This window comes from Nilaparvata lugens, chromosome 4, assembly GCF_014356525.2.
Source record: "Nilaparvata lugens isolate BPH chromosome 4, ASM1435652v1, whole genome shotgun sequence".
Classification (NCBI taxonomy): Eukaryota; Metazoa; Arthropoda; class Insecta; order Hemiptera; family Delphacidae; genus Nilaparvata; species Nilaparvata lugens.
In genome coordinates this window covers 66,343,370-66,367,299 of record NC_052507.1, presented here as the reverse complement: position 1 = coordinate 66,367,299, position 23,930 = coordinate 66,343,370, and the positions used below count along the sequence as shown (strand labels likewise).

The 23,930-nt window shown below is 34.3% G+C and overlaps 1 protein-coding gene and 1 long non-coding RNA gene across 2 annotated transcripts; one reads left to right on the top strand and one right to left on the bottom strand.

The window, feature by feature from the left end:
* Positions 1 to 1,078: 1,078 nt before the first annotated feature.
* On the top strand, positions 1,079 to 5,718 carry LOC111049078. Its single transcript, XR_002605962.2, has 3 exons — positions 1,079 to 1,307; positions 2,615 to 2,852; positions 4,450 to 5,718. It is a non-coding gene; the product is annotated as an uncharacterized LOC111049078 (long non-coding RNA).
* An 8,955-nt stretch (positions 5,719 to 14,673) lies between these two features.
* Positions 14,674 to 22,794, bottom strand: LOC120351095. The gene is made up of 3 exons (XM_039427068.1): positions 22,659 to 22,794; positions 18,374 to 18,841; positions 14,674 to 15,397 (listed from the first exon to the last, which is right to left on the bottom strand). Exons 1-3 carry the CDS (start codon positions 22,792 to 22,794, stop codon positions 15,060 to 15,062), a joined length of 942 nt encoding a protein of 313 aa, XP_039283002.1. The 3' UTR covers positions 14,674 to 15,059.
* Positions 22,795 to 23,930: the final 1,136 nt, after the last annotated feature.

The following is a 23,930-nucleotide window of genomic DNA, read 5'->3' as shown; positions in this document are numbered from 1 at the left end:
CTGAGAGCTGCCTACGTCATGGATTAGCTATATATAGTTTGTTTACAATGTCGACAGAGTGGTAAATGGCTTGTTTACAAAGTCGTCCGAGCGCTCTGTCGTCCGAGTGGCTGTCTCCCGAGTGAAACTTATCATGAAAGTATACCATGGAAAATTGAAGTTCATAATAAAATACAATAGAGGGAAGATGAAATAGGTGATAGATAAACTATGAAGGTGGTCCCATTACAAAACATTGTGATCAGACTTTTAATAAAAAAAGAGAAGTAATAATGAAACTGTACATGAAATAGGAGCAATGAAATGAGAGCGTGAATGCACCAAACTCTGCCAATCATAATGACCTTATGCTAATGTATCATTTATTAATGTCGACAGAAGCCTCGATTTGAACAAATAGAAGCTTGGTGAGAAAATCAACTCAGTTGATAGGTGATATGGTGGTTGGTTCCCCAATGCTGTGTGCTGAGAATGTTGACCACAATTTTGGTCACACTTCAGTGGTTTGGTCACAGTGTTAGAGTGTTTTGGTTCAGTTTGGTCACAGTCACTGACCGAGTTGACTAAATAACGCCAATTTTACTGTATAGCAGACTTTGATAGCGGAAACAGTGATAAGACAGGGCTACCAACTAAACCTGGTAACCGCTACTATAACAGATGGATAAACTATCTGAATTCAAGGTATACTCAACAGTATACTAGATAGAATTACATTTTCAACACATAATAAGGTTCTAACTAAACATAAGACTGGAAGGTGAAGGTCTGTAGTGCTTGTATAATAATGGGCTAATTTATCCAAAACTTCCACAGTAACTTGGAAATGGAACAGATACTACATTCTGTAACAGAGTATTGGAACAGTTTATTATCCTCCTTGGAATAGTTAACAGTATGATCGAGATGGCAATGACAAAATCATATAAAAATATAATGGTTAATATTTTGACGGTTAAATCAATTTATTTGAGTGGAAAAAATAAATTGAAGTTGAATGATCGTTTATGCTAAGGATTTTGATATGAAATTTTTACAATGTGACACCAAAGTTCACCATCGAATCTGGCTACAATTGGGCGCGCTCGTCACAGACTGGTTCCCCAACTGAATCTTGAGAGATCATAACATAACCACATTACGTTCTTCTGTGCTTTTTCTGACTTCGACAAAATATAATTTTATATTAATAAATATAATTTATCAATTAATAAATCTTGGTCTGGGATGGCGCATGGCGGTTATTAATTAATTCCCGGCGTTGTTTGTGGTATACTGAATACTAGTATGAACAAATTGATTTATTGGTGAGTAGCACATGTTTTTTTGTATTAAAAGTGACTAGCAAATCAAATTATGCATTAAGTCATAAGATTGTTGATAATTTCCATATGAGTCTAAAATAATTTATTGTGTTTTGCCAATCGCCAATCTAAGTGATTGCCTTTTGGTATTATAGTTTGAACCTCATTCTTCTTTACAAACTTGACTTGATTTTTTTTGAAAAAATTTCACTTTTGATAAATCAGGTAACTTATAGGCATAAGTGAGTTACAAGTAATATTTTTTTAAAATTATATAATCAATTGAGTTACTAGGGATTCTCATGTATGAACACAATTTGAGATATTGTGGCATTTTCCAATTATATTAAATGCTGCTCTTTGATACCTGTTATGTACCATGTAATTCGAGTCACCTATTATAGAAAAATTGTGTCGGCATCAAATAAATTAATGATTAGGCTATTTTGTTTTCTTATCCAATATCTCAATCAAAGATCAGGCCATTACTGAATATATTGCGTCAGTCGGTGTATTTCACCATGAGAAATAAAAACACTGGTCAAACAGACCACATTTATATTGTCACAATTAAACAAGTCACTGATATTATATAAACTTTTTTCAAGTAGCCACTTAGATAAGGAGGACCTGAAGATGTTCACCGAACGCGCTCTCACCGGCTCCAGCAGGTGGTTAAACATCATCATCGCAAGCACGGGGAAACAGTCCTTTTCCTTTGACATACGACAGTGCGGCAAATCCAAATTTGTCCTCCGAGTGTAGGAGTGCACTTGCTCTCTCCGATTTAACGTTTTGATGTTACTCCTCACATATAGCAGTGAAGTTAAGATTTTTTCACAGACTTTGTGGATGCCCAATCTGCGGAAGATTGGCTGGCAATGTGCATCATACTTGCTATATGTGATGATACGGAGAGCTTTCTTTTGGAGCAGTAGAATGCCTCTGGCATGTGGCAAATGTCCCCAGATCAAGGTACCATACAGTATGCGGCTACCAAATACTGCATGGTATAATACCAGCAACCGCTCGACTCTCAGCTGGGCTCTCAAGCGGTTTGCTATAGAGGTACTTTGCTATAGATGGTAGGCCACTATGAAAACTATCATTTCGATTGCTAGAATGTCTCTCCGGTAAACTCAATATTACTGGGGATTTTCTAGAGCTTGGTAATAGTTAAATAAATGTTATAGATTATAATAGGTCTAATAAAATTAGTGGGCAACTACAAGACTTTATTGATATGGGTATTGACTTTAACATCACCCTAACTACAGAACAGAATGTTAATTTGTATTCCACTTTTTCAGGTTCTACAACGAGATGTATTATGATTTTCCGACAAGAATCGCAGAAAAAAAGAAAAAAATTGTGGTGGTTTGGAAAACATCTAAATATGTATATCCACTCAACTCTCATCATAATCTATCTCATCTCCCTCGCACAAGCCTAGTGCTCATGATGGCAGCATCCTCAGAAAACTGATATGAGTTTGAGGGGAAATGTGGGTGGACGCTTTGGTTGAGCGGACTAATACTTAAAGAGATGGTAAGTTCGAGACAATTTGTTATCTTTATTTTTTACCATACCCTATAAACTATTTAAAGAAAAGTGTTATCATGAAATAGGTCCTTATGCACAGTGTGCAAACTGAATCTGAACAACTGGTGATAACTGGTATTATGACATTATTGATGACTGTTTCTAAAGCTTATAGGATTGGGCTGTTGGACATATTATTTATCAGCTTTTAAATGATATATTCACCATTTAAAAAATTATCATGTCCAACTTTGTATAGGCCTATGAATGTTGAAATTCTTATTTTTAATTTCAATGTACATAACCATTGTCAATGACAATTTCGACTTTTGTTTAGCCTGTGACAAATAATAAAATGAATGGAATTACATGGTGAATTGAATCAAGCTATTGTAGCATTTATTATGTGTTACATTTATTCATTATTTGTTTATATTTTTACTCTTCAGCATCTAATTCGATTCAGTAATAAAGTTCAAAATTTGATTGTACATTCAGCCTTCATAGATAGTGTAAGTTTTAACTGATTCGATTAGCAGGTGATTTCAATGAACAGTTCAGTCTATTCAGACATAAAAATTCATTTTATTGCATCAAATATGTGTTTCTATATAGTGAGGTCCACATTATAGTGTCAGCATTATAGACATACATAGTGGCAGACGTTATAGTTGATATACATTGGTTCTGCTATCCTTGTCTATAATTCGACAAAGTAGACAGCAGCACTATCTTTTTCTTGCTCCGAAACGTTGCCAGATAGATTTTTTACAATCTTCTTCTTCTTTAGCTTATTCCCGTGTCTATACGGGGTTGCAGTTTCTGTTCAGCTGCCTCCCATCATATTCAGCGCCATCCAGCTCCAACTATTTATTCATGTTTCAAAGAATCATGAGGAAGCACTAGCAACAGCACTAGAAACAGAGATAAACTTTTACATTTGCAAAGCCATAGACTTGAGTTCTACAAGAAGAAGCCCACATATATAGGAGCCAAGTTCTATAACAAGCAACCACGCGTATCCAACAAGAGCTGAATTCCAATAAATTCAAATTGGAATTGAAGAGATATTTAACTGGAAGAACTCTTTATAATATCGAAGAATATTTGAATGAATGAGATCAGCTCCTATGACTTGAATTGTATTGTATGTTTGTATTGTTGTATTCTGTAGATGTTTTATTTGTTATGTATTTTATTTTTAATTGTATCTAATCAAAGATATATATTTATGACACTATTCACTGTATACAATGTACAAATTTATGAATAAAGAAATTATGAAATGAAATGAAATCAATTATTCAAAAATATATCTGCTATATTTTATATAAGGCAGTGGGAAGGCAGAGAATCGTTAAAGCTGTTGTCGTATCCTCTGACAACGTAGGCATCATTGTTATGCTATGTACATCCATGAATTGTGAACGTTGTACAATTGTCAGGATACCTCCAAAAATGCTTATGCTTCTTTGTTGTTATTTCTGTAACAGTAGTCTATGCCCTTCTATTTATAGGTTTATTCATATTTTTACACATCTAATAAAAAGTAAAATGTATTAATCAATAATAAAACAATATAAAATTTGTACATTTCTTGCAGAAGGCGTATCTGGCAATGGATTGGTGTCTTCTTCCAATGGCGACTGCTGATTGATGACGTCATAACATGGTGATGTCTCAGATACTTTGAACTGGTGTCATCTCAGCTCAGAAGACATCTTTCGGTGATGCCAACAACTGCTGCCATCGCAGGTGATGTCATGCAAATTTCAACTGATGACGTCACAGAAGACATCTATAGGTAACATAGCGGATATCTATAGCTGACGACGTTGTAGGACACATTATGGAAATTTCTACTTCACAAGGAGTAGATCAACTTCAAAACGGTAACGTTGATATTTCTTCATTTTTTAAAAGAAATTAGTCGCTAACCACCAAGATGCAGCAGAGATGTCATCATCATCATCATCTTCAGAAGTCTACAACTTCGTTTCTACTCTTTAGATGATTTCTAATTTAAGATTTAACTATTTCTAATGTAGGCTATGATGATATTGTATTGATCCAAGTCAAAAACACACTACAGTATAGTGACATCATTATGAAGGGTTTTCATTCAAGTTATCTATTCAATTGATTGGTTATATTTGGGATTTTTATGTGATGTGACAACTGTATGGTGTTTCTGGCTTATTGTTAGGTTGTGACTGAATTTATATATTTTTAAAATTCACAGGTAATAATTTCAATCATAGAGAAGGGAGGAAATTAGTCTTTTTCTGATTATGATAGATGATATTTTGCCTTCTAAGCCATTACAGCAATCGGTTAACCGATTTGTAGTCTGCATCGAGTTGTAACTTGCAGACTAATAATACTTTCCATCGCATCAAAAGTCATTCCACTTTGAATTTTTCCCCACATGAAACCAGGCCCTCTTTGTACCATTTAAATAGCACTGTCTCTAGAAGCACCAATCACAACGTCTCGCACTCCTCTGTCAATAGCCGTTTTTGTTTGCTTTACTTTTGATTTGACATTTTTCAACGCCCGGCCCGGGCAAGATATTTATCTCGGGCCACTCCCGTATTTCCGTCGGTCCCGGCTGTCTAAAAAGCAGTCGTTAGGTCATGTCAGAGGCCCTGAAATTGATCAGTTGCGACCTGAAAACTCTGACACCAGACCTGAGCCAGCCAGGTCACTCGATATCATTATTTTTCAACGCCGTCGAATCAAAATCATTTGTAGTAGTTAGTGAGCCACGTTTACGTGTGCTACATTTGTAAAACCATTACTGATATCAGTAGGATCAGATACGTATGAAGAGTCCTTCTTATTTACAGTAGTAAATCAACCAGCTGTAATCTGGTTAAAGCAGCTAAGATAGAATTATGAGTGGCTCTGGAAGAAAAACTTAATATTTTTATTTTTAGGCAACACCAGAACCGGATATTTTATGTTTTGAAGACGAGGCTCCAAGACCTCATTCTATTTCTTTAAAATAATTTAAATCAAAACCTTACGATTGAATGAATTTACAGTAATGTTTCAATTGGAAATAGAAAAATGAGGGAAATATTTTTTTCCGTTGTTGTTCACAATCTTACTTGCAGTCAGAGAGACATGTCCAGTGTATTAATTCTCATTCTGACACTTATTTATAACATCACATTGTGTAATGAGATTGTGTAATCACTTAACATGAGGAAAGGCACAACATGCTCATGCCCAAAACTGTCCCATTTCCAATTTATACTACCATAGCCACCTGTAATACAAGGCCGCGGCCTACGATATTGCAACGTCGCAGTTTAGGCCTACAATCTAATACATGATTGGTGAAAAAGATCAGCTGGTATTTTAAAAAATCTTTTTCACCAATCATGTATTAGATTCTAGGCCTACACTGCGACGTTGCAATATCGTAGGCCGCGGCCTTATATTAGAGGTGGCTATGATACTACTCTTGAGAACATTTATCTTTGACTGCAAGTAAGATCGTGAACAACAATGGAACAAAATATTTCCCTCATTCTTCTATTCAGAATTAATACACTGAACAATATTTGAATCTTTCAAAAGATTCCTCTCCTTTATATTCCTACTCCTCTATATTATCCATGCAACTATGGAGGCCAATCGTTATTAACGCTATATTGAGATAATTATGATTAAGCAATAATCTTTTCATGCATTTATTTATACTTCACTGCATTTCTAATTGATTGTAAATTAATGGCAAATAAATTGAATTTGAAATTTGAAAAAAATCCTGTTAGAAATCCACTACAAGGTGGTAATCAGTAGTTTGTTGGATCTGTGGGAGGAGGGGAAGAGCTTGCTGTCACAATCTAAGAGGGAAGCTTATCTTTGCTGGATCATCTGTATTTGGTTTCGAATTAGTGTCTTCCCACCAGAGTTTGATGAGCTTCCTCATGAAATTATATTTAATTCGCATTGGACTGAACCCTGCCATCCTGGTTGGTTTCATAAGCTAGCTCTCTAAAGTCTTCAGTCGTTTTTAATATATTTTGGAACACGTAATTCAGCTAGTTTTTTTTCTTTACTGAAGATGAGTCTGTTTTTGTATTTAGGTGCCATAAGAATGTCTTCATTAGGAATAACACTTTTTTGAATGAGATACTTTGTCACATATTAGGGCAACGAGCTTTCTAATATGGTACACTGAATATTCCTAATATATGTCTCTTATTTGGACATATATTAAGAGATTGATTATAATATTTATCCTGAAAGAGGAGTATTATAACTATTACAATTTATTGAAAGTAATTTATGAAAGTAGAAAATCAATCGGTGAAGTTGGAACAAACCAAACTTCCATTTACTGAAAGAAAACTTGACAAAATTACCAAAACGTTGGACTCAATGGCCCATATGAATAAAACCAGAGCAAATGCTCATGAGCAAGAGCATGGAGCATAAGGTTTTGCTCATGAGCAAAAGGTAGAAGCAAAAGCATTTGCTCATTTTCATATGAATAAGCTTTACCTTATACTCTTACCTTATGCTCCTGAACTCTGGAGCAAATGCTCACGTATTTTAAAGATTTTTCATCAGCTGATTCGCTTTTGTAGCCTTAATTTGTTTTTATAGCTTACGGAAGCGTTAAATATGCAAGTAGGGTGCACCGCTTGTGTTTGCGTCGTCTGCTCTGTTTTCTATTTATGATTATGAATAGGGTTTTAGGTTAGTTGAGTTTAGAATTTTGAAATAATAGCGTGAAAAATGTCATCTCTATAATAATCTTCAGCATATTCTTATAATATCAATAACCTTCTTATAATCGTCTAAACTCTCATCTTCTTAAATGCCTATTTCCTATTTTGTGTTGTCTATCTTTATAACAGGTATCTTTTGTATTTATTCTTTTGTAGGGATAATGGTGATATATATCATGGTTGAATCTAAAAAGAGTAATCTTTTGTATTTATTCTTTTGTAGGGAAAATGGTGATATATATCATGGTTGAATCTAAAAAGTTTTATAGTTCTCAACTATTGGTTGTTATCGTATCTGATATAGTTTCCTCTTCCTCATACAAATTAGTCGAGCCATTTTACTATGAGCAGAAGGTGATAAGCTGCTCTAGACTAGACTCACCTTTTTTGAAGCATTTGCTTCAAAAGTTGAGCAAATGCTCTAGTTTATTCATACAATTTTGAGCAAAAGCTTTTACTTTTGAGCAAATGCTCAAACTATTTTTTTATGAACATGAGCAAAAGGTTTTGCTCACGTTTATTCATAGAAAATGAAGCAAATGCTCCATATTTTAGAAGTATAAGCAAATGCTCAACTTTATTCATTTAGTCCAATATGTGGAGTTGTTGAATAAATCAAACCTGTGATTGTGAACTTTGAAGTAAAGAAAAAAGATTGGTTTGCTCGCAGATCGCGAGATTTGTGGAGGGGGAAAATAATAGAAGAGTTTTAACAATAGATGAGATATACTGTGAATTAAAAAAGTTATGGAATTAATCTGTAATTTGTTTTTTCCAGTCAACAGTTTTTCCAATTTCTGTTCTTCTCCCAGATTAGATTAGACAGATTGTCAGAATGATTAGACAGATTGCTAGAATAGAATATTTTAATTATGTACATAATTAATCAAAATAACTCCATTAAAAATGAATAATTTGAGGAATATCATATTTAGTCACATTCAAATAAGGATGAATAATTTTGTATTCGAATGACAATAATAGACGTGATATTTTGGACAGAGGATTTGAGAGAATTTGACTTGTCATTTCATCTCACATTACTAACTCCTTTACAGCTCCATATCTAATATTGCAAGCTATTTTTTGAAATGTGTATTATAACGCCGGCTCCACGTTGTGAAGTCCTTTTTACTTTCCTTGCCCTATTACCATAGGTAAGGAAAGTATTGCTTTCCGAAAAAATTAAAGTACCCCAATTTCTATATTTCTGTACGTTTCAAGGTCCCCTGAGTCCAAAAAAGAGATTTTTGGGTATTGGTGTGTGTGTGTGTTGTGTGTGGTGTGTGGTGTGTGTGTGTGTGTGTGTGTGTGTTGTGTGTGTGGTGTGTGTGTGGTGTGGTGTGTGTGTGTGTGTGTGTGTGTGTGTGTGTATGAGTGTATGTGCGTCTGTGTACACGATATCTCATCTCTTAATTAACGGAATGACTTGAAATTTGGAACTCAAGGTCTTTCCCATATAAGGATCCGACACGAACAATTTCGATCAAATTCAATTCAAGATGGCGGCTAAAATGGAGAAAATGTCAAAAACAGGGTTTTTCGCGATTTTCTCGAAAACGGCTCCAACGATTTTCATCAAATTTATACCTAAAAAAGTCATTGATGAGCTCAATCAACTGCCTTTAGTCCCATATCTGTGAAAATTTCAGGAGCTCCGCCCCATATATGCAAAGTTTGATTTTAGATTCCCAATTATCAGGCTTCAAATACAATTTAAACAAAAAAATCCAAGTGGAAAAGATTGGGTATGAAAATCTCTACAATTAATGTTCAGTAACATTTTCAGCTAAAATATGGAAATAAGCTCGAAGTTCGAGAAAATAAGATTATTCAATTTGCAAACTGATGGCAAGTGTTGATTCTATTAAATCATTCACTATGAACAGATAGCAGACTTCATGTGTCTGCAGCGTTATTGCCCTGCCACCAGCTGGCTTAGATCTTCGAATAGTAGACTAAATTAGATGCGCGGGAACACTAGCGTCAGTTGATCAATTTTCATAACGGCAAGGAAAGTTGTGTGAGTGCGCCACACCAGATTTTTATAACAGCATTTTTGATAAATACCTGATTTCCGTTAGTCAGTGAAACATGAAACTCTAGAAGAGTGCTCAGCTGCTTTTTTGTTGAAACTTTTTCCTTGAGATACATTTCTCCGCCTGGCGATTTGAATTTAATTTTAATCTGCAGGTGAGGGCTTGAGGTCAGTCATTTTGCTGACTGTTATTCTGCTCGTTCTGGAACTCTTCTTTGGTCTCTTTTTTCCTAGCAATAATTGCAAATCTCTAACAAATGAGAAACTCTACCAGTGTACAGTTTGTACTAAAAGGTATAATTCAAAGAATTTTTACTTGAGTAAAATACTCAGGTAAGGTCATTAGATTTGCTAACTCTCCTTATTTGGTCCTTCTTTCCTTTTTTCCTAGCAATAATTGCAAATCTCTAACAAATGAGAAACTCTACCAGTGTACAGTTTGTACTAAAAGGTATAATTCAAAGAATTTTTACTTGAGTAAAATACTCATGTAAGGTCATTAGATTTGCTAACTCTCCTTATTTGGTCCTTCTTTCCTTTTTCCTAGCAATAACTGCAAATCTCTAACAAATGAGAAAATCTACCAGTGTACAGTTTGTACTAAAAGGTATAATTCAAAGAATTTTTACTTGAGTAAAATACTCAGGTAAGGTTATTAGATCTGCTAACTCTCCTTATTTGGTCCATCTTTTTTTTTCCTAGCAATAAGAACGAATCTGTTTTATACATATTAATGAGAAAATCTACCATGCACAATTTGTTCAAAAAGTAGATTAAATTCAAAGAATCATTTCCTATGAGATGCTCATCCAGTGTTGACTGACTAAAACTTGAGCAAAATCTTTTCGATTGAGGAGGTTTAGGGGTTGGGGTATGGTAGGCTTGGTATGGGGGCTGTAGTATAGGTTAGACAATATCTTTAGACGATATATTCATCCATTTATCAAATACACAATGTATTACACAATATGACAGGTCGAACGCTAGCCCCTTTGCTCTCCAGCTGAATTGCTCAAGCATTTCCGTTTTATGTAAAGTTGTGAGGATTTCCGCGTCCCCCGCTTTCCCTCCATCATTGTGCGTCGTCTTTTTTGGCATCTTCAGCTTCAATAATTCAACTGGAATTTTAGAACATAAGTGTATAAGTGATAATTATATCAAGGATTGCTCAGACAAAATGGATCATTACATTGATGAATTAATGTTTTGTATTAACCATCTTAGTGCCAGTTGCTTAAAACCTGGTTAAGTTTTCATGGTGATTTAATTTCACTAGAACCAATCAGAGAAGCCTTCTTTTCGGAAAAGCCTCCTGGGATTTGTTCTCCTGAAATTAATCACGATTGAAATTTAACCGGCTTGTGCAACCAGGCATCCAGCCTGGCTGTGTTCCCTGGCTCAACCGGAACCAGCGCCTAACTGGGATATATCGATGCATGCGGCCCCCGGCACTCTATGCATGTTACTTTCAAAAGTCACAATGAAACTGCAAACAGAAAATAACATTTTTGAGTTGAATTACTTCGTTAAGTTGACCTTACATATCTCAAATATTAAATGAAAATTTAAATTATAATCATTTATATTAAATAATTGTCAAAAAACCACAGAATAAATCAGTGTACTTAGAAAGACCGGTTTCGGTTATTACACCATTTTCAATCTCTGATAAACTAAAACTGATAACTTTTTAGTTTATCAGAGATTGATAATGGTGTAATAACCGAAACCGGTCTTTCTAAGTATCAATAAATCTCTGGTTTTTTGACAATTTCTTAGTCTTTTTCATTTAATAGTCTATGAATAATTACCACAATATCAACTTCTTAACTACACAAAAAGTACGATTTCAAATATAATTCATTTTTGTCGTCATCTATCTTTGTCTTATTTTAGGCCTAACATTCTAACAATTTTCTAGTTATAAATAATTTGAGATTAAATAAATTTTGATTCTCATCAGTGATTGAGGAGGGGGGGATGAGAGTTTAGAATACAGGTTGGTGCAGCTTGCGGCCCGCCACTATTCATTTGAAATAACATGCGGCCCTCATCTACTAAAAGTTAATTTACTATATCACTCCTGATATAGACTATATGAATAAATATCATACAAATGAGAAACTCTACCAGTGTATAATTTGTTCATAAAGTTAGATTAAATTCAAAGAATTTTTACATAGAATGTAAGGCTCTTTCAGGGAAGTTCATAATGATTCCAATCCTAAGTTAAGGCCAGTCATTTTGTTGACTTTTTTCTCCTCTAAAGTGTTTCTTTCTCCAATAAAAACACTTGAGAAACTCTACCAGTGTACAGTCTTTCCAAAAGGTTATTTTTAATTCAAATAATTTGAAAAATGCTCAGGTAAGGTCATACTCAAAAAATTAAAATCATAGTAATTGCTACAAATCCTCTTCAGCTATATAATATGGAAGAACTTGAGATGACTATGCAACAGAGTTGAAAGAGAGTTGATATGCGATACAAAGTTTGCCATCAAATCAAACAGAAAATGAATAAATTGAATGGAAAAGTGATAAAGAAACCAATACAACAAGATTGACTTGATACCGCAATTGGCCTCATCTATTGACTTTTTTTCAGACTGTGGAAGAATTCATTTTTTAATGCTTTTTTGAAATCAGGGAGGTGTGTGTGTTATAGTCTAGGTGAAGATAATCTTTGAGCAGATCCAGCTGATGCAGACATCTCTGATGACTGAGCCTGCCAATATAGCTGCAAATTTGGAGCAGTTGACAAATCTATATTTTTGAAGGCACTTCCAACTACTAATGAAGCTGAAGAATTGGTTGTTGCAGTGTATGAAACTCTGTTCCCAGATGTGTTTCCCATTGCTAATGCAGCTGCAGAAGAGAGACTTCCATGCTTCCTGTGAGCAACTATTAACTTTGTAAGTTGTAATCCTCACCTGTCCAGTTGACTTAGTCTTCTGTGAGCTTTGAATCTGTCCTCTTCTGTGTCTTTACAATCCACATCAAGGCACTTGAAATAGGCTTGCTTCATAGGCTTCCTAACTTGGGGGTCCCATAATGTGATGGTATTGTGGTACTGCATTAGGTCCTGGACCAACCTTACCTGCAATTTAAAATATTAACAATGCCGGACAGTCGGTAGAACACGCAGGGTGTCAATCCAATTCCTAAGCAATCCACAAGAAATAAATCTGACAACTTCCATCTGAATAGGTCGCAAACGAATATTACAAATAATTAAATTTATAATTTTCTAGGATACTATCTCAACGAAAGCCACCAGATTTTACTGTGAATTACCACAGGAGTTCACCAATTCGATGAGGCAGATGATCTTGAAGTTCGTTATTAATTCTATCATAAGAAAAATCTAATAATAGTTCAAATAATCTACTACCTGAACCATTGAATTTTCCTGACTGAATTATTCGTAATATTAAAATTCGTAATCAAAATTTGTAATTTGTAAGGTTACTATTTCCAGTGGTATCATTCATTCAGTTGGGATTCAAGTGAAAAATTTGATAAAATTACCACACTGAAACTGGTATTTAGTAACAACCAATAAATCAACACAGTCATGAAATACTTCAATCTCGAATGATAACTTAGTTATATCACAGGGTTGACTTACTGTGAATTCCAACAGTATCATTCGGATTGAATTAATACCAGATCAATATCATTGAGATATTCAAATAATTAATAGAATCAAATACTCTGTTGTAGAATAGATAGAATAAGATCATCACCCAATCAGCGTGTCTGAGGGTGGGATATAAAACTCCACAATCCTTTATTAAGGACACAATGCAATTTATTAAACTGCAATTTGCAATCACTAAACTGTAATTTTTATCAATGATAAAAATAATTTTCGACTTACTTATCAAATTGAGCAAAGGTAAAATTCAGGTTGTAACAAACATGTACATTTATTACATGAAAGCAAAATAAATGATACCTCACACGAGGATAAATCGAAATTATTAAGATAATAAATATTTCAAGAGACCGTTGTCGGTTCTGTAATAATTTAAAGTTTATAAAAATTGAAATGTTGATAATTATTTTGCTGCACTACGCTTAGCAAGGGTGTACGCAGTATAATGAAGGAATGTCTTTGTAATCCTTTTACAAATTTAGATATGATTTACATGTCGGCAAGATCAATTTTAAAATGAAATATAATATTGTCACCAAATTTTCGACGTTCTGAGCTCAGATCACTAACACACTTTCACTTGGTAGGCTGGTTGAATTTTCGAATAATTATTCTATTGCCGCTGAAGCATTGGCGGCTCGTGGAGGAAAATTTAGGGGAAGCCCAAATAATATGAAAAATCGAATATGACCTAGGCTATCAAGTATGGGATTTGAAAGATGCATTCCTCATTATTCCCAATTCCGTTTGGTGTAGAAAATGAGTCATTTAAGAAAAATATTGAAAAAAATAAAACTATACTTTAAGCATGCCTGAAAGTTTGTATAAAGGAGGTTACTCACATTGAATTCCAATAACCTATTTCTTGAAGATAAGGTCGATCCTTCTATTCTTCAGCGCAGCAAATCGGTCGATTATGTCCTCATGAAATGGAGTATTCAGCAAAAGTTCATTGACCAAGTGTTTTTCAATTGAAATTGTTGCAAGTCCATTCAATCTCTCTTGGTTGGTGGTATTCCTCAAATACGTTTTAATTCTTTTGAGCGCCGAGGCCGAGAAGCTTCTCTCTGCTGAACAGCTTGTTGACGGTATGGTTAAAATAAATGAAAACAATTTGTATGCTTCTTGGAACACATCTTTTACATAGATTTCAAACATAAGACACAGAATCTTTTCTAGGCTGATGTTGTTGAAACGTTGATCTTCATAAATATACTGCAGCCCGTTTTTCAATCTATTTAAATCAAAGTAGACACCGTAGGAAACTATCAAATTATCTAACAGTTCACTTGGGATTTTTTTTCGAAAAACTGTTAAATTGCTTACAGTCGCCCAGAGCAATGAACTTAATCTTTTAAAAATCTTGAAATCGTGTATGGGCGATTCCACAGAAAGGTGTCACTTCTGAGACTGTCATTCAGGCATGGGAAAATGTGTTATTTATTTCATTTTTACTACTTGAATGTTTTGAATATAATTTCTTCAGACAGTACCTCAAAGAACAAAACACAAGCTGCTCTCAAAATCCTAAATTAATTAATTTTAATTTTTTGACAGTCAGGGGAATGAGGTGTATGACAGGGGAATGATAAATAAAGTCAAATTCAATTGTCAGTGCAAAGTAGAAACATAACTATAATTATAATGAATTGCAATCAAACATAAAGCCCCTGAAAATATTACATAAAGATGCTAATTAGAGAAACTTGAAATTCAGGTGTCCATTTTAATGAAGATTATGTGTTTTTTCAGGACTTGATGTGTCTTATTTAGTTTTTTTCATATACATTTATTTTTTGAGGGAATTTGTAAAGAAGAAGTCTGTTTTTTATAATAATTTTTGGGTCACTAAGAATTTCCAGGATTGATTCGAACTCAATATATGAAATATCGTTTTCATCAGCAACAAAAAATTCAGTCCCTGAATCATTAGCTAGTTTCAGTCCTTGCACTGTAACTTCACCATCGTCGTCATCTTTTTTTTGTACACTGCAAACGTATCTATATTTTGTATTTTTCTTCTCTGACTTGAATTCTGCAAGGATAAATTTTCCAGGTTTTATATTCTCCCAAGAAACTTGATTGGATGTAGCATCATTTTCAACGTCTGAAATAAAGCAAATAGAATTGGTTTTTTATCATAAATTCCATAATAATTGCTCAACATTTAAATTTCACAATTGATAAAAATTGCAGATCAAAGATATTTTATTCAGAAGCAACAGAAGAAAATATTACAAAACAGTAAATTGAATAAAAAAAAAGAAATAGAAAATAAAAATATATAAATTTTGTAAAGACTGGTTTCCAAAAAGAAAGAAAAATTAGTTTGAATCTGGGTCCGTAACAGCCTACACAGTAAATAATTATTGGTACAGCTGGTGCCAAATAGTTAGGAGATGGCAAATGACTGTTATCAATTCTCAGTTCTGTCAGGACAGTTGGCAAGCTGTCGGCAAGAGTTCATAGAAAAGAGAGCGACTCCAGCTATAGTTTTTGGTGAGAGAAGTTGAGCTGTAAAGTTAGCTTAAAAGAGTGGACTGTATTAAATTGTATTTGAATAATAAAGAAATTGAATCTGAGAAAAATTGTGTTAATCATTTATAGATATCACCAAAAGAAACTTACATAATAATTTGAAGATCAGTATTACTGATTCTTGAAGATCGATGGTCAACTGACAAGTGTGACCGACGGCTTAATGTTGGAATTTTCCAAGACAGAGCTGATCGACTTGTTAGGTTCGATTCAGGCAATGTTGCAGCTAATATTAGAAATAAGAATGGACCGACTGGTTGAGTGCGGACCATGTACTTAAATTACAATGAAAACAAATGGTAAAAAAGAACGAGGTAAAATTCCAAGTAGCTAGATTTATTAACGGTAAATTCAGTTGACAGAAAAAGTTTTGATTTGGTAGTTTGTGTTGTTTTTCGACGTCTGTCCTTCCGACAGGGCGATGTAATTTCATACAAGAGATTGCTGGAGCAATCGAACAAAAAATAATGAACGGTCAATCAATTAATTTGTAATTAATTAACGTTAGATTGAGTAGATTCAAAAACAAAAAATATGTAGGGAAATTTATTAATCTAAAAAAAAAACGATGCTAAGGAGCATTAACGCACAAGATACAAGACTTACAAGGAGCAAATTGACGCTCAGAAGCAAAAGGGGTAAGTAAATATTCAAAACAAGAATTAGGCCTATTAATTGATTAACCGAACATTAATACAAATTTAGATAAGCGGCAAGTCACAGAACAAGCTGACCTATCAAGAATGTCTCAACGCTTAGATAATGTTTCAAATCTACATTAACGAATGTGAAAGGTTCAGTGTACCAATAGGCCTTAGCCAAGATTAAATGTGAATCCACCTTGTGTGGCAATTGTAACAAAATAATAACAAATGAAAGACAAGATAAAAAAATATGTTAGATGTAAGTTTAGTTTAGGAGTCTAGGGAACCTAACCTACAAGGAAGCAAATTGATTTAGGTTGATTTAGAATGTGTTTAGATTATGTATTTAAACACGAATTTAAACAATATGGAATGACCTCAATAAAAGAATGACAAAGACAAAAATAAATGTAAAAGAGACAAAGTACTTAGCTTAAAGATTTGAAGAGCAGGAACAACTACTCAGGAACAAGACCCCATGGTCTAGTGGCGGGCTAAGAACGACAGGCTAGCGGAGGCACTCTCCAGAGATTCTGCGGGACAGAATGACAACTGCAACGATGAAGACCTCAAGGAAGGTAGAGCAGGCGGTGGCTGCGAAGACCAGGGCCTCAAGGAGGAAACAGGACGACGGCAGGGCGATGACTGCGAAAATGATGACCTCAGGGAGGCGGAGACTTGAAGTAGTTCGATATTGCGCTGAGGCAAATGAAACTTTAAATGTAATGATTCGGTGAGGCGCAAGCAAAGCACAGAGTTCACAGGGGAAGCTACTGTTACAAATTTGGTTCCATGGAGGCAACACAAATTAATGACCTTGATTTCTATATGTAGACAATCAAAGGTGAGAATGCTCTGGCCCTAGGGCAGGTGATCAGAGGCATAAGATGAATGAGTTTAGTTCACTGGGGAAGCTAAACTAACCTTGACGAGACAGTCGAAGGTCCGATGAGGAGCTTGAGTCCAAGGAGGCAAACAAGTCACGAGATTGAAATGAAATGTACACTCACTGAATCAGAAACTTTCAAGAGTTCATTGAAAATGGAGTTAGAGATGAATGAAGATGTAGATGAATTTAAAGTTGAATATTGGGAGCATTATCCGGTTGAATGCTGGCAGCATGACGACACGAGTTCACATAACTTTGGACAAACTACTTGGAAAAAAATTAATTGATGCCGAAAAATATGTACAGTTACATTACGAACAATTAAGCACCCATTGGTGATAAAAATTTAAGTAGATTCTCACATAATTAGAGAAAAATATGCAAAAAGAGAATTGGTTGAAGTAGACGCGTTTTACATTCTGGACGATTCGATCGAAAAAACGCCGTGAATGACGCCAGAGCGTTCACTACGCCCCAAAAAATATTCTACTACTCCCCAAACCGACTGATCTGGACCAATGAGAAGCTAGCATTTCGGGCGGGAGATGACGAAAACCCAGAAATTTGTAGATTATAAATGAAATAAGAGTACCAAACACTCACTAAAAATAAAAAAGTACAATTGAGCACAAATCACATATTAATAATTGTCTGAATAACAATTTGAAAAAGATGCTATCCTAGCTGAATAACCTCAACAAAACGGCGCGAAGTAGACAAACCGAACGCAAAAAAAGTAGACTGACAACTCAAGACGCCGAAGACTGACAACAAACAGTCGTACAAAGGAACCAACGACAAAACATTCAAAAACAATGAAATGGGACAAAAAATAATAGGCGAAATTCAACACCAGCTATATTTAATTGCTCTCAAAAACAGCTTCAGACTGTCCTGACAGAGATAAGAATTGATAACAGTTATTTGCCAACCAACTAACTATTTGGCGCCAGCTCTATTCAACTGATTCCCTAGAAGAATACTAAATGAATACAATATAAATAAAACTCACCAGCATCAGTATCATGAGTGTGGTCTGGAGAATTGTGCATTGGCTTTGCCTTGTCTTTTGAGGTTCCAGCTTTTTGGAAATTGTCATCTGTCGAAGGGTACTCCAAACGTCCAATAGAGAAATGATCACATTCAAACAATTTTACATTATCACGATTATTTTCAAAGCACTTGAAACAGCTCATTGATTTCATTTCTAGGCTGATTGGGGATGTGTTATTGTGGATCTGCACTACTTGGTGAACCTTCATGGTCCCGTTAAATGGCTTTACCTCAGCAAAATGTACTTTCCTCCTCACAGCCTCAATGTCATCATCTTTTATTTCATGTATTTCAATTTTCCGGAGGTTTTCTTTCAAATATGTACATAAAACATCAATTGAGTCTATGTCTTTTCCTTCAGCCACCAGTCTATCCGCCGTTCTCTTGACCGTTCCTCCTATTCCGTCAGGTGTGCCTTTACCATGTCCTGCTTCGAAAAAGTTATGTGTAGAATATTTCAAGTGCGGAAAAACTCTTTAACTAAATGAGAAAATATGTAAAACATATCTTTGTTCCGGTATTGTGTTGATGGTCCATCCGATAAAAAGTGCAATACTGTTAAATGAGGCTTCATGGAATTCACGTATTTCAAAATTGGAGCCAAATGAGCCAATACCTCAATTGCAGTATGGTTAAGGTTCTTGGATAATGTACAAAATGACTTTGTTTTTACAGCACCATAGTTTACTTCTTTAAATTGTAAAGCAGTTGTGTGAAGAGTTACTTGCTGTCGGCTCCCACCAAAATGAAAACTTTGAATCTCATTCCCATACTTAAAGCAATAGTTCTCACTAAAATCGAAGTGAATTAAAGCCTCATTCTCTGTCATACACATTTTCAAAAGTTTTATTTGCGCAAATTGGTTTAGGATGATTGCTTCATGTTTCATAAATCGGTGAATAATACTTTCCAGTTTATGTACAAGATCAATAACTTATCCATTAACTTATCAATAACTTACCTAACCTTTTTTATTGATGTAACTATCTTTCTGAATCTTCCATTCAAAATATGACAAATAGAAATCCCCATTAAATTCCTTGAAACTTATTTGCTTATCTTTACAACTTCTACAATTTCTCAACAAACAAGTAACGTTATAATTATTATTGCAGCACAGTTCTTCAGCAATTTCTTTCGGAGTTCTGGAGTTTATAACTTTGTTTCTGTATAGAGCAGAAACAACAAAATCAGTGTTCATATGTATTTTACATTGGCAGGTATCTCTTTCACCAAGTTTTTGGTACACCACATAGAATGGTCTGTATTTACAAAACAGTGAATAACTGACTGGATAAGACACAGAAGAAGTAAATTTCTTGTGTAAGTTCAGCATTGTGTCATTGATGTACCTCTTCTGGTTTTTAACCTTTTTAAGTGTCTTACAATCTTTCTTGCCTGGAGCTAAACGAGTGTTCTCATGATCGTTAAAGAACCTTTCTATATCATTTTGAATTTGAGCTTTAAAAAGCCTGTGTTGACGTTTCTTAATGTAATTGTTGGTGTTACATCTAGTTAATCGCTTTGTAAAAATATGCTGTAGTTCTTTTGTCATTTTACATTTCTTTATAATTTTTCCATCTCCAAGCATAGTGTTCACAAATTCTTTTTTCCTTCTGGAGCCATCAATATTTTCATAGTTTGTTTTTATCTGACATTCAAGAGCTGCACCAAACAATAACCTCTTTCCTAACTAACTCTTTGTCTTTACTTTTCATTACTGTCATCACTTTTGACCTAGGAGTCATTTCACTTTCATTTTTCTTACAGTCTGCTTTTTTAGCTCTATAGCATCTTTTTCTATATTTTTCTAACATTGTTTTCAGTCTTGAGTTCTCATGTATTAATTTTTTGTTCCGTTGTATAATTTTACTCCTATCCCGGTGAATCTTTTTTCTGCCAGAATGCCTTTGAACTGGAGTTGCAGGTCTTGATTCATCAGTTGAAGGAGGACTTTCTGGCAACTTATTTATTTCTTGAGCTATTTGCTTCTTCTTGTTGTAGTATTTTTTCGACATAACTCTCCATTATTTTCTTTTTAAACGAGCTTCTCTGTCATTCATGTCATTCATTGATTTCACTTGTTTTTTCTTTTTCTTATTTTCATATTTTTTTCGTTCCTTTTCCTTCTGCTGTTCCAATTTTACAGGATCACTTTTTATTTTTTTGTATCTTTCACGTTCCCTCAATCGTTTTTTCAAAAGAATTTCCTCCCTACTTGCCTTTCTCTTGGGTGCCATCTGGAAAAAATGCATGTGAAATAAATATTTACTGCAAGCCTACAAACTGATGCATGGAATATGATATTTTACAGGCCTGAATCTCCTGTCAAAAACATTAATGGCTGGATTGTCTTTTGTGGCAAAATGTCACCTGTGTAGTTGCCTATTAACTCAGTTTTTATGATGCCACAAAAGACAATACAGCCATGTATTGTCTTTTTGACAGCAGGTTCAGACCTGTACAGTCTTGTAGGCCACAGTTATAAATCTAAACATATTAAAGTTGAAGCCCTCATTAAAAAAAATCATACATCTCTAATTCTTAAACTTCCTGACTAACTAGGAGGCAGAAATTTGGTCAAATTATTACTAAGGTTAAAAATAGGAGAGTTGAATAGTGTTTATAATTATTTCTCAAGAGGGCTGCACCCATTCTAATTTTATCATGTTCATTTTCAAACAGATGGTATAACACCTTGGGTGACTAGCTAGTGTATTCAATGTACCTTTATCTGTATTTAATGCTATGTATTTTTCAAATGTTATGATTGATTAATAAGCCTGTTTATTTCAAAGCAAGTTGCAACTCCACCATATTTATATAACTATATTCAAGAACATCATTGAATAGGATCCTCAATCACTCACAGTGATTTACTAAAAATAAAATAATTCATTTGAACATTTTATAAAATTCATTATTTAAATTAATAAGTTGAATAGTACTGTACCTATTCTAAAGACAGGAAGGGATATGCGTCAAGATGTGTGTATCGGTTAATAGTTTGAGAATAGTCTATTACCATTCGCTTTTTGTGATTTTCGTTCTTCACTACAAATGCTTGAGCTCTCCAGGGAGACCTGCTTTCTTCAATAATTTCATCAGCTAGCAGTTTCTCAATTTCTTTCTCCATGAAACTAGTGTCTTCAAGAGAATTCTTTCGGGATTTAGTAATTATAGGTTTAATGTCTTTAGTTAAAAACTCAAAAAGTGGTGGAGGTTCTATCTTTGCTGGAGCCAGATAATTGATAGTCAATGGGGGTTTAGTTCCTCCAAATGAAACTCAGAGTGTTGATTAAGTAAGTCATGTCCTACAATAACATTAGCACACAAATCAGGCAATACACTGAATTTTGTTTTGGGGTAATGTTGACCTGAAAATTCTAAATGAGCTACACAATAAAAGGAAATGTTCTTTCTTAGTGATGTTGAAGCCATGGACACTGCACCAGTTGTAGGGTACATTTCAAGTCCACATTTTTTAGCAAAACAGTGTGAAATAAATGTCTCAGAGCTTCCTGTATCTATCAAAGCAGAAGTAGGAATGTTGTTTACCTGAGCTTGTACTGTAGCATTTTCAAGAACAGTAGAGGCTGCAATAAGCGCCGAAGATGAAGAAGTTTTAGTAGATTTGCAGACATTTTTCCAATGACCTATTTTCTGGCATTTTTCGCATGAGTCATTTAGTGCAGTGCACTGCTGACGTGTTTTATGTCGCTGACGACCACAAAAATAACATTTTTGAAAACTTGAGCTTCCAGTTTTTACAGCTGACAAATTTGTTTCTTTACATGAATTTTCTGAAGAATTATTTGAAGTGGCATTAAGAGTTATTTCAGAAGAGTAAGAAGCTGATTGATTTCTGGCAGATTCCAAGGCACGTGCTTTTTCAATAGCTTCATCAAGAGTTAGCTTGTCAAACTCCAAAAGTCTCAGTCTTATCTGATGAGAGCTGAGGCCCCGGATAAATGAATCACGAATGTATGTTTTCCTATGAGTTTCAGAATCAACATCTGCAAACCCACAATTCTTACTCAGTTGTTGTAAAGCTTGGTTATATTGGTCAATTGTCTCATCTGAAGACTGTTTTCTAGTTGCCAATTTATGTCTAGCGAATATTTCATTTATTGGTTTTACATATGCAGATTTTAGTGCGTCAATAGCCGAAGTATATGAATTTTTGTCGGCAATTGTTTGATAAACAGAATGAGATAGAAAGTTGTTAAGCAACCGCAACTTACTTTCATCATCGATGTCTTCTTCGTCAAAAGATGCGATGAAATTCTCAAAAGTCTTTAGCCAGAAGTTCCATTCTTGTAGAGCTGTTGGAGAATTAGGATCACCATCAAACTTGTCTGGTTTCAAAAATTTGTCCATCGTAACGCGAATTTCCAGTTTTCGTTTCCAGAAAAGATTTGAAGATTATACATTTGTTGTTGAATAGAAATTGTGAAATAGAGAATAGAAATTGATTGACTCGTATTTGATAAGATAAATTGATTTGATGATTTTAGATTACTGATCAATAAATTGTAATGAAAAACCTCTGCATTCTAGGCTTTATTGATCAGTAATGAATTCATAACATTCAAAATTAGAATAAATAGTTCAACATCTGATAACAGAAACATAAGAAGAAAACACTAGTCATATGATGATTCAATATCATCACACCTGTTTATTTCAAAGCAAGTTGCAACTCCACCATATTTATATAACTATATTCAAGAACATCATTGAATATGATCCTCAATCACTCACAGTGATTTACTAAAAATAAAATCATTCATTTGAACATTTTATAAAATTCATTATTTAAATTAATAAGTTAAATAGTACTGTACCTATTCAATTGCTAATAAAACAACACCTTTAACTATTTTTCAAAACAAAATTAAAAATATTATCATCCCCCTGCCTTTATTCTCATTCCCCTGTCACATGGGTGACAGGGGAATGAGACACAGGGGAATGAGAAAAAGTGAGGTTATATTATTTCCCGCCAAACAAGCAACACCCTGACTCAATACAAATGACATCACAAATCATAACTCTTTTGCATGCATTGTTTCAAACTACAATATAATAAATATCAATTGCACTTACCAAAATATAAGTGACAGAGGAATGAGAAGTTCAAAAAACATTATTCAGGCTCTCATTTGGATTTTGTGTCTTTCCTCGAATACACTTTTCTAGCAGCTTCTTATCTGATAGGTCCCTGAATATGTACTTGATCTCATTCATGATAATTGTTGGTAAATGAAAGTGACAATTATGGTCATAAAAAGTTCCTTCCTTCTGAGCTTTTCTAAATTTACACCATGTATCATCTGTATCAGGGCATAGTTGATGCTTGGGTTCTTCATTACTAGATGATACATGGAAATAAAGTGCCCACACTGCTTGATGCATGGCACTTACACTTTCAACATTTCTTTTGATGGCAAGTCCATAATAAATTTGAATTTTCTGAATAGCAGTATCAGTCAGTCTATTTTTTCCACCAAGTG

Excerpts from the sequence above, each read along its gene's own strand:
- LOC120351095 (XM_039427068.1), bottom strand. The coding sequence starts at position 22,794 with ATGGACAAATTTTTGAAACCAGACAAGTTTGATGGTGATCCTAATTCT. Across the intron at positions 18,842-22,658 it reads AGAAGACATCGATGATGAAA|GACATGGTAAAGGCACACCT; the intron begins GTAAGTTGCGGT and ends TTTTCGAAGCAG. Across the intron at positions 15,398-18,373 it reads CACTCATGATACTGATGCTG|ACGTTGAAAATGATGCTACA; the intron begins GTGAGTTTTATT and ends GCTTTATTTCAG.